Source organism: Halichoeres trimaculatus, unplaced genomic scaffold (assembly GCF_033239565.1).
Source record: "Halichoeres trimaculatus isolate MK-OKI-2021-1 unplaced genomic scaffold, fHalTri1.1 fHalTri1_scaffold_4, whole genome shotgun sequence".
NCBI lineage: Eukaryota > Metazoa > Chordata > Actinopteri > Labriformes > Labridae > Halichoeres > Halichoeres trimaculatus.
Window position 1 is genome coordinate 12,167,542 of NW_027437182.1, and position 11,707 is coordinate 12,179,248.

The 11,707-nt window shown below is 38.1% G+C and overlaps 1 protein-coding gene across 1 annotated transcript; it reads left to right on the forward strand.

Annotated features, from left to right (window-relative positions):
• The first annotated feature begins 1,232 nt into the window (after positions 1-1,232).
• On the forward strand, positions 1,233-8,515 carry plvapb (plasmalemma vesicle associated protein b). Its single transcript, XM_074668625.1, has 9 exons — positions 1,233-1,636; positions 1,799-1,975; positions 3,106-3,199; positions 3,360-3,561; positions 3,644-3,863; positions 5,943-6,092; positions 6,192-6,323; positions 6,801-6,899; positions 8,403-8,515. Exons 1-9 carry the CDS (start codon positions 1,433-1,435, stop codon positions 8,409-8,411), a joined length of 1,287 nt encoding a protein of 428 aa, XP_074524726.1. The 5' UTR covers positions 1,233-1,432; the 3' UTR covers positions 8,412-8,515.
• The last annotated feature ends 3,192 nt before the right edge of the window (positions 8,516-11,707 follow it).

The window sequence follows — 11,707 nt, forward strand, 5'->3', positions numbered from 1 at the left end:
CTTTTTCAGAAATGAAAAACTGCTTCCAGTATTTTCTGATCAATAAGCAACTTTGTGGTCAAGAAGCTACAATCAAGATTGAACAAAAACCCTCTCAAGTTGATATTTACTGTTTGAGGCCCCTATCTTAAAGTTATATTCATATCTACCTTAAATTTTGAAGCCTGTCTCTGCGACAGATCCGTTACATAACCTGTACTTTGTTATGTTTCATTGTTCATTTTTAGTCATGATGAGATTAAATTTCTCCCAGTCTATCTTGATATAATGATGACATTTTTTATAAGCATGTAAATGAAAACAAAGCACTAACAGTGCGTATCCTTGGATTGTTTGGACACACAAGTTTATTTCAGCCCAAATGAGCTCAGAATCCAGTCAATCAGATGAGCCCAGCTTCATCACAAAAACTGAAATCCGAGTTTATGTCTCATTCATGGAAAAAAGTATCTCGTCTGACTTAATGAGCCACAATTATCTGACAAGTCCAAAAATGTCTAAAATACAGCTGAACTGCTGAAAAGAAGAAAATAAAGTCTGCAAATGTGGTCAGTAATGTGCTCGTGAAGTTTGACCAGTAATTCCTTTAATCATTGAAACTCAAGTGTCATTTTTGTTTTCTTATTGACTTGTCAGGTGAATGTGGCTCATACTAAGCTTGATAAGATGTTTTTACAAGATATAAGACATTAACACTTTATTAGATTTCAGTTTTTGCAGAGCAACTGTTAGTAATAATGGTACTTCGGTGTACTTGGGTCCATCAATCACCACCAATGTGTGTGGAAATCCTTCACACACTCTGCAGTTTGTCGAGATCTCATTCCCTCATCAGTAAATCTTTAGGTACAGAAAATATGTATAACCACTTCAGTGTTATGTAAAAGTGAGAAGTGATGTAGCTTTAAGGAAAGATTGTCCTAATTTTCCTGTAGAGAAGAATCATTTCACAGTAAATTATTATTCAGAGGAGTATTTCCCATCTTAGAACATGTTGGTGGGCAAACTTCAAACTTTAATCTCTCTCATCTTTGTTAAAAAAGAAAAAAAAAAAACTTCTGCTGGCTGGACGGCTGGTGCAGCTGGTGGCTTAAACTGTGACAGAGGTCGAGGAGGGAGGAGAGGGCAGGGGGAGGAGAGTGGAGGAGGGGGTGAGGGCAGGGCCAGGATGGAAGTGTGCCTCCAGCATTTATAAACATGGCCCCTCTACACACCTAAGGGTCATTGTTTACATCCATCCATACGTGCCATTTCTGCCTGTCAGTGTGTGAAATAAACATCTCAGCGCTGCTTCTGACAGACAGTGTCCACCCTGAGACCTCAGAAAGAGAATAGATCACCAGAGAGGGGAAAACCTGGTGGATTTTGACAATAACATCATTTCTGCTTAGAGTTTCCAAAGCCAGCCGCCACCATTTCTCCTCCAACAGCCATGTACAGCTCCAGCTACTCCCGGGCCAAGTTTGGCCTGGAGGCGAGGGAGCCGCTGCACAGACCCCGAGGGAAGAGCTGCGGCTACTACATGAGGATCGTCTTCTTCTTTTCCTCCCTCATCCAGTCACTCATCATCGTCAGCCTGGTGCTCTTCCTCATCTACGGACAGCCGGAGAAGACAGCAGAGGAGAAGAGGGTCAAGGTCAGTCAGCTGCACTAAAATAACCTCACTTCAGTTGGTCTGATGACAGAGACTATAATAAAGACAGGAACAACTCCATCATCTATTTATCACAAAGCATTTTGAGCCATCATGTTCAGGGGGGTAAACCACACTGATGCTGACCTGTGTCTTCTTTTTAAGGAGCTGGAGCTGAACTACAACAAGCTGACTGAAGACAACATACAGCTGAGGAAGGAGAAGGGAGATCTGGGCGCTCAGCTGGGAGCTCGCACAGCAGAGAAAACTGCTCTGGAGGCAGAGATGGCCAAGCTGAAAACTGATGCCAACAACACAGTGCGCGTGCTGAATGAAAAATTAGTGAGTACACGACCTGATGAGTCTGATAAGATGTGCCATAAAGCCGTTTAATGGGTCTAACCTGCCTTTACAATGATCTCTCACAGCGAGAAGGTTTTTACAATGTACAGGATTATTTTATGATGATTATTTCCTTTGACATTGTTCTGGTTTTCCTATCGGTCAGTGGTGTTAGGGGAAGAATCCAGACCCTCAGCATGAGTAAAATCACTCACACCCATTCATTGAAAAAATTCCATTACAAGAGAAAACTGTAATGTAAATGATGTAATGTAAAAATTATGCTGAAGAAAAAGTACAAACCTATCAGTACAACAAAAATGTGCTTAAAATGTCAATATATAATAAGTTATAAAAAAAACAAAACATCTCTTGTTTTGGAGTTTAAGAAATTCTATCACAGATTTATCATTACTGATGCCACTATGGATTTTTTTGGTTTTCATTGAGCCACTCTGTGACTTTTTGAGGCAGGAACTTATTGTTTTTATTTTTTAATTGATAAACTGATTATCTTTTTTAATTGTAAAGTTACTTAAAATATTTTTAACTCTTGTTTTGAATAACTGATGCACAAACTACCTCCCAACTCAGACCCAAACCTGCTTTAGAAACTTGTGCTGTACAGAGAGTAATTTTTGGTGAGCTGTTGGTACATTTTGGACTTAAAATCTTTATTTTCAAATTTTCAAATCAAACTTATACTGCCAAATAAATATGTTAGAGTGACATTTGAATGAAAAGTTGCTTTAAGTCCTCAGGTAAAGAAGAAATGAGGTTTAGTTACTTAAGTTGTAGCGGTAGATCATTGTGTTTTACTAACATAATGTATTATTTTACTTAATCTACTCAACTTATCTGTTACATAATTACATACATGTGTATGTTTTTTATCATTCAACATCTTTTGTTCTCCCTATCTCATTAAGTCTTGTATATTTAACTCAAATCTTTGATATCTAATGGTGACTTGTACATTTAAGTGAAATACTTCATGTTAAATGCTGTTCACAGAGAGCTAAGTTTAGTTTTCGTACTCTTTACTCTTTCTGTGTACACATACCTGACCACTTAAGCTAATTAAGATGAAATACTGAACAATCCTGTAACATTATTGTTTCCATTTTCAGACAAACTGTGAGAGGATGAGCGCAACAACCATCAGACTGATGACACAAAGACCAAATCCTCCTGTCCAGACCCCCATCGTAGTCACCTCCAGTGGTGAGTACTCACTAAAGTACAGCAATGATTCCTCAGTCAATGAATATGTGTTAAATCAGAAATGTTACCCTGTTTTTCATTAATGTATGGATGTAAATATGATTTTTTATGAAAAAAAAAAAAAAGTCTAATAAGTCTTTTCTCTGGACTCTCCATACAGGTGAGGTAAAGACTCTGCAGAGTCTCAATGCGCAGCAGAAAGCCATGATAGACCTCATCCAGGCTAACTTCACTCAGACTGTTCAGTACCTGATCCTGGACAGGGACAGCGCCCTCAAAGAGCGAGACACACACCACCAGGACGCCATCGTCCTGCGCAGAGAAAACACCATGCTGAAGGAGCAGCTCACTGCCTACACCAGGTAACCGTCTGCTTCTCTTTTTCTTTTCAGTGCATCTCAATGTAGCAAGATTTAACAACCTCTATCTGTTGTTTTTAACCAGGAAGTGCAAAGAGGACTTTGCTAACTCTCTGGACGGGATCCAAATAGTGACGAGGGATTTCCTGAACAGGATCAATAACCTGTTTCCCCACCAGATGACCTTTCACCTCACCTGTGAGAGCCAGCAGGAGCAGATGGAGAAGATCAGAAACAGCTGCACCAACCTGTCCAGAGACGTGGAGAACAAGTTCCAGCTGTATTTGGACAAAGTGGGAAACAAGGTTTGTACGGCAGGTTTTATGACACCTTCATCAGGTGTTGGTCTTTAAATGCCGAAAGGATGAATTACGTTCAGGGAAGGAACGTAGTGAAATAACTTCTACATAAGTGGTGACTGTTTTTGTTACTCAGATACTGCTCAAGTAAAAATAAGCTTTATCACCAAATTACACATAAAAAAATCAATCAACATTTTATGAATGTGTTTTGCAGGAAAATGGCAGCTTGTCCCTTTCAAAGATTACAAGACACAAGGAAAAATGTTTAAAACAAGAGCCTGGTGACTTTATATGTTAAAATTTGAAGTAGAAAAAAACACTTATCTTTAATGTGGATATATTTGACCTTTCATAGCGAGACACTCAAAATAATGTGTACAAAGCCCTTAGATTTCAGTTTGTGTTCTCCTTTGTTTCCAGCTCTCTCTAAAATCTCTAAAAGCTGATGAAATATATATAGAATCTATATAAAATGTGATGATAACTTTAAACAGGAAACTGTCTTCTGGAAGGAGGAAGTCTATTCCTGAGTATGATTAATGGACTTGAAGAGACAGGTGACCTCTCAGAGTGAACTCAGGGTGAGGTGTGTAGCTCTGCTGACACAGCAGCACGCCGCGGATCAACAAAACATCCTCACAGAGTCTCACTTCACTCTTTAGAGGAATATTTCATCTGGATACCGGACTCATGGAGGGTCAAAAAGCGTCATTTTCTTTACTGCTGGGATGTATCAACACATTCTTTGGCAGATGTTTTTATACCGGTACAATCAGCCTTTACATCATCAATCAAACTGTTATCTACTGCGCTGTCAGAGTGAGGGTGTCTGCACTCACTTCTGTTCTGATAAGAAAACAACAAAAAACTACAGAGGAAAGTGATCTAACTAAAGCCCATCAGTCCATCAGATGAAACTTTTAAAAAATACAGAATATACAAGGACTCTACAGCTTAAATTAGTGAGTGATTCATTCACTGTCATGACTTTGGTTTGACTCAGGAGTAAAATGCACTTTAGACTTGAGCTGTCATCACTGGGGTCAAGTCAGGAAAAAAATCAACCACCAGTTTTAGTGTTTTTTTTTTTTCTGGCAGTTAAAGCTTTGTGGTAAAAAGCTTGGTCAAACAACAGCTGAAAGACTTACACCATGTGAACAGATTAAAAATGCAGTGAAAACATCTCATTTTTCACTGCTTCTTACAGATATAAAAGCAAATTTTCTGCTAAAAGATTAAAATGTTTAACTAGTCAAACATCACACCTCTAATTTTCAGCTGTGTGTGGAGGAGGGAGATTCTGCCTCCTTTGAAAATAAAAGCCCTGTTCATCTCACCATGATTAAAAACTGCAGTTATTAACACTCAGTTAAATCCGTCAATCAAATCTGAATTCACTGATTTAACAGCTTTACAGGTAGGATTTCTGTCTCATCTCTTTGGGATATAAAAAGAAAACTGTTATATAATATTCCTCTGCTTTGGGAAACGAAAACAGTCCCTGCTGTCGTTTCTGAATATATAATCATGAAGTTTACTTTGCAGTGCTGCTCACAAGTTCAACTTTTTGAAAAAGCCGAAATATTTCACTTATTTAACTTCGCATTTCATTGTTCGTTAATCTGTTAATTAAATATTCTTATCACTGACATTAGTTGAGCCCTGCAGAGAGAGAAGAAGGCAGTTTTGTTAACAGCAGAATAGTATTCACTCTGCACAGTCAAACTGATGATCTGCTGCATATTTAAAATGTAATTAAGAGAAATTAATGTCACAGACCCTCAACGCTCCATTTAGGAGTCTCTTTCCTCTGGGACATATTCACATCCTAAATCCAGCTCAGCTGTTCAGCTGTGCACCATTGTGACACTGAGGAAACTCTACATCAACAAACACACAGATGGAGAGAAACAAGTGTGACTATAAAAAGGAACCATCTGGAAAAATGTTTGTACTGTCAAGTGTAAAACCACCACAGTGGTTCATCAAGTGACTCTGATGCATCAGTTGAATGTGCTTTTTACAACATGGCATCACATTGGTGGTACATCAGGTGTGATAAAACATGATTTCTTCTTCCAGGTTGCAGAGATCCAGGCCTTGTCCAGCCGTCTGGAGGTGAAAACCTCACATCTGAGCGCTGACCTGCAGAAGTGTGAACGCACTCGCAGTGAAATGGAAGTTGAGTCAAGTAAACTGCTAGAGCTCAAGCAAAAAGCTCATGATGACAAGGTAGATGATAAGATAAGCCCTGCTTGGTATAAACCACTTTTATTTGAGCTGTTTTAACCAGATCCTGTCTAAAATAAAACTTTCTGTGTTTTTATTCAGGTGGAGAAGTTGTTGATTGAGCAGAACGAGCTGAGAAACCAGAACAAGCGGCAGGAGGACACGTTGGCCCAGAAAGATAAAGAGCTTCAGGCCCTTCAGCGAACGGCCCAAAACCCTCTGTCCAACTTAAAGGTAAATAAACACAGAAGTCCACCCTTCTGCCCGTCCAGCACTATGAAAAGGAAATAATAAAAGGTGGTGCAAGTGAGTCAGGGGATTTGAAAAGTAAAACAGTCAGAAAGTTCTCTTGACCAGCACATTTAGTGTCTTGTTTTCGTCTCCATAAGCACCCTCCACCTCTGAGCGGTTACATAAGTTTGCTGCATTTTCAGCAGTATGGAGGTAAGGAGGTGAATTTGCACTCAGCAGAAAAAAAAGGAATCTGAGGGCAGTCACAGCAGCAGGAAGGATGGGCAGGAGAGATAACAACGGAAAACCTTTCACAAAGGGTCACGAGTTCACAAACAGCAAAAAATTTTCACAAATAAGCTCATAGGTGTTACTGCACTTAGGGTTTAAAGAGTGTGAAAGTGGGCCAAGAAAAATGCACTAACTGTGGTATCTGTGTTAAACTCTGACTAATATTCAACAACTTTGATTGTTTTCCAGCTCAGTGTTCCTAAACCTGTCGGCCTTCATGTGGCCCCGAAGCAGAAAAGGGATACGTGGCCCTTCGCTGGAGCACCAGGCATCAGCAAAACCCCAACGGTAAATTCCATACTGGAACAAAAGAGGCTAGATTATGTGACAAATGGCAATAAATGACAAACTACTTTGTGTAAAACTATGAGTGCACATTATAAGGTGAGATATTAGTTATGCACATGCAATAACAGATCACCTGCCAGCAATGGGGTTTAACATGTCGGGTGTAGGGACATATTTAAAGAGTCGGGAATAGATTATTGACACATTACAAAATATCTATATTCAACAATGACTGATTTCATAATTTATACTAGAATTAAATGTTCTGTGTCTAGTTTAATGTCTGTTTCTAAAAGAAACAAACCCTCAGTTCAGGAAAAGCTTTATGTTCTTAACAGTTGGAAAAAGAAGGTGAGCATAAATATTTATTGGCAGTGAAAACAAGTAACATGCATTCCTATATAAAATGCTTGCATCATGGTTGAGAGTCTACAGATATTGCCATGATTATATGGTACATTTAAACATGTGCTGATGCTCTCAAAATGGGACCATGACATCAAATCTGACAAATATCTGTACAGAATCTTAAGAATAACAGCAATCAAACAGATAACGAAAAACTGGTTAAAACCAAACCCACCACAAATAAGCAAATGAAATAAATCAATAAAAGAAATATATAACATAGAAAGAATTACACATAGTATAAGAAATCTCAGTGATGTTTTCGAGTTGCAATGGAAGAAGATAAACGAACTAATGCAATTATAATAATACTTGAAAAACACGGGTTGAAACAGAGGGGAAAAAAATATCTAGAAACATTAAAAAGAAGATGCATATTTCCAGTACTGTTCTGTTCGTTTTATTTTTTGTTACTTTTGTTTTGGATTTTTTTCCCTTTGTCCAGTGTTTTGTTTGTTTGTTTGTCTGTTTAGTTTTGTTTTTGCTGAGGATTTACCTGAGTTATGAAGTTGAATTGGTGTATAACTTGTACAAAAATCTTTCTTGTTTGATGAACTCTTGCTTGTGTATGTACCCCTATATATAAGTATAATTGTACTCTTCAGCTGTAATGCCAATGTTATTCAGATCAACATAATTTAGGTTTATCCTGTGTACACCCTTAAAAATGCAAAATAAAAAGTATATATATAAAAAAATGGCACCACAACAAGGTTAAAACTACACTCAAAAACAAACGCATCTTTTAAAACCTTTTAGGCATTATCAAAGTCAGTCATAGTTAATCATGAAATTACCTGAATATATCAAAGATGAGAACCTAATTTGTAACCAAATTTAATCCAGAGGGGGACATGAATATGTGTTGTGAATTTTACAGAAATAAGTGTAGTAGTTACCAAGATATTTCACCCACAATCACAAATCTACTGGAAAAAAACTGTAAGAAGATCACCAAAGTTTATAGGATCCATCCTCTGAGGATCTAAGAATATAACAGACTAAACAATTATTCCCTTTAACAGATAAATAAAACCACTGTAATGATGCTAACTTATAATAATAATGATAAATATCAATTTTTTTGTCTTCCAGCTGAGATGAAATCCAGCGTCACAGCAACAACAGGAGTGATGACCCATCACCTGAAAAGGCTTTAAACGGACATGTACATAACCCTCACTTCACCACAACCTGTAAATACTCAGAGTCTATGTAAAAGGCATATTTAGTTTTGTTGGTCTTTGCATGCTTTGTTTGTGATTTCTTTAATATTTGCTGTGAAAAGCTTCAGTTTGTAAAATGGTAAAATAAGTTCATGACACTGGTGTAAATATTTTTTATTATGTGTCGATCACTTAAGTGTAGTCTTTAAATCTTTGTACTGTGAAAAATAAAAACACATCTAACCAAAGTCTGCCTCCCTGCTTCACTGTCCTCAGCGTCCTGTCAGTCCAGAATTAAAAATACAATCAACAGTCAGACGGGACCTCAGGCAGCAGCTGCTCGCTTGGCTGCTATAAACAGAAAGATCCTGAAATAGCAGCGTTTATGTTTCCTCGTGATTCACACCTTTGAATGTCTGCTGCAGTCCGGATGTCAATACATTCACCGAGAAAGACATAAACACATCATCACGTCTGCAGTAACTCACAGTCTCTTTGACTCCACATCAGGAGTTTAAGACAGAAATCCACTGAGTCAATTAGTCTGAGTTTTACCCTCTTTTAGCTTCAGCTTTAGCTATAAACTGTAGTTTATTTATGGTCTATGATGAGTTAGTGTACAGTAGCTGTTATATCGGCTGTTCTCAGACTTTACTACTTCCTTTTCCTCAGTAAGCACGCACAGTCCCTTCGCTGGACACAGACTGTGTTTTCTTACATTTTTATGTCACACAGACTCACATGTGATGAGATGCAAATGTAAACATGAGATCTTTTTAACATGTCCTAAACCTGAGGTCATAATTATAACCTGGAATTAATCAAGCTTTTTACAATTAACTACTTCTTCCCAAACACGTTTTGGAGTCAAAGAATCTGCAAGTTATTTTTCCTTTTAATTAACTGCTCATTTAGTCCCAAAAATATATACAAAAAAACTGTTTTCCCAATGTCAGCATTCTAATTGCTTCACTTGTCCAGCCATTAGCCCCAAAAATCTTGTGGCAGGGTTAATTGAAAAATAGTCTGAATGAAGGATCTGGTTACCACAAAGAAAGACAGAATTTCCTTTGAGTGACTCATGATCTACTACAGACATTACAGCTGTACTTCATTAATTAACAGGTCTCAAAGTAGTGGCAGCACCTTTGAGTTATGTGCGTGATTAATAAAATAATTTCTTGCATATCCACACATTTCCTCAGATTTGTTTCAATTTGAATCTTTTTTTTTTTTGTATAAAAGAGCAACCAGGTGTGGTGAAGGACTGCAGCAGCTTATTTGCTGTAAATCTACCATAGGATGTAGAAAACACCCACTTTGTCATTTAGACGTGACAGCTCTTTGAGATTCCTTCCATGTTGTGTAATGAACCTCACCATGACTAACTCCCAGGCTCACTGCAGTGATGGATGAGAGTGTTACAGGTGACGGAGTCTGCCTCCTTCTGCAGGAAATCCTTTGTCCAACATTGAGTGTTTTCAATCCCACGTATGGACCTTTACACTCTCTGAAACACACACACGCACACACACCCTGAGTCAGAGTCAAACGGGTTCAGGGTGGAGCTGGTGAAGTAAACTGAGCATCACAGGATGGACGTTTAACAAGACCACAGGAAACTGGCAGACAGCTAGCTACAAGTACCTCTGATTAGTGAGCAGTGACTCAAACCTGGCGATGACGTTGGCTCCAAAGAAATAAAGAGGAATGGAAAAGTGATGACCATTAATCTGTGATTCATACCATAAACATTTTGTTTACTCAACCCAGTTCATGGTCAAACAAAAGGATTATGAAATTTAAGAATCAAGATTGTTTGACTTTGTTCAATCTTGAAACTGTTTCCTTTAGCAATGTTTTTTAATGAGGTAAATTTGTTAATTTGAAGTTACATTTGGTCTTGGTGAGCTATCACAAACCTGTTTTAAATTATTTCTAAAAGTTTTACCAATAGTGCAATCATTCTGCTCATGGGATAAACCATGTGCTCATTGCTCAGCTCCTATCTTGATGAGATGTTGATTTAAGGATTTTTTTATTTGAAGGTCACAACAGTCATTACACTGATTGACGAGAAACTGAATACAGATTTAAATGGTGTGTGTACGTGTGTTTTATTTAAAGTGTTCAAATATTTTAAATGTAAGTTAAATATTCTATACCATATTCATTGGGCTTTGATATCTAAAGACCTCACAGTGGCACTGGAGGAGAGTAACAGGCACCAGATGATCCTCAGAGAATATGACATCAATCCATCCATTATGCATTTATTTTACTGTTTCATTTAAAGTGAAAGTTCAACCTGCAGGTTACACTATAATAATGTGAAGAGATTAAAAAAATTGAATAAATTAGGACACATCTTCTGATGACCAAGACTGTCTGATCAAAGTTCTGTGCAGCGTTGTTCAGCTTTTTTTTGCAAAGGCTGCAACAAATCTTCATGATCAACATGAACACGACACAACACACCGCCACCACTTCAAAGACAAACCAGTCCCCAAAATTTACTGCCTCCTTCTGACAGGAGGTCCTGTTTTTAGCCTTAAGTTCCCCTCTGTTGTAGTTAATCAGACTGGACATGAAAGAGGAGAGAAGGGCTGACAGAGCGGTGCGGGAAGAGGAAAGGGTCAGGTAGCTAAAATGGAGAGAAGAGAGACAAAGCAAGCAAGGGACAGGGAGTTTAAGCTGGTGGATGGCAGGGCCAATGTCGTCAGAGACAGAGGGAGACGTAACCGAGCAGGGCAGAAGGTTGAGGAGTTCAACAAAGGAAACATAAATATTTGATCGAGGCCAGATTGACAAGAGAACAAAGGGCACCGAGAGCATCGCCTCCAAAAACGTCTCTTTCCCACAGGGCAGAGAGGAGCTGGGTCAGTCTCAGCCTCTTTACATAATGTTTGTTAGATTTGCTGTTTGGTTAAAGCTGGACGACAAAAAGTTGAATGAGAATTTTTTTTTCAGGTTATTAAAGTTTGTGAAAATATTCTGGAAGCTCCACTGAATTTCTGAGAGTAGACGTTGAAAATGATTAAAGCCATGAACTGTAATGGACACAGAACAGTGTAAATATGCTAAAATGAGATTATATTACTGTATAGTCTTTATATCATTGTATTAACATGTGACGTTTCTTTAGCATAATTGAAAACCAGAAAAATTTAGGAAATTTTAGATGCTTTCCCCAAAGCTTTATAAATGTTTAGTGACAGTCAAAAACCAGGGCTT

What these genes read in the sequence shown, in the direction of transcription:
- plvapb (XM_074668625.1), top strand. Translation starts at nt 1,433, where the DNA reads ATGTACAGCTCCAGCTACTCCCGGGCCAAGTTTGGCCTGGAGGCGAGG. An exon ending in GCGTGCTGAATGAAAAATTA is followed by an intron (nt 1,976 to 3,105) that starts GTGAGTACACGA and finishes TTCCATTTTCAG; the next exon opens with ACAAACTGTGAGAGGATGAG. An exon ending in CAGCTCACTGCCTACACCAG is followed by an intron (nt 3,562 to 3,643) that starts GTAACCGTCTGC and finishes GTTTTTAACCAG; the next exon opens with GAAGTGCAAAGAGGACTTTG.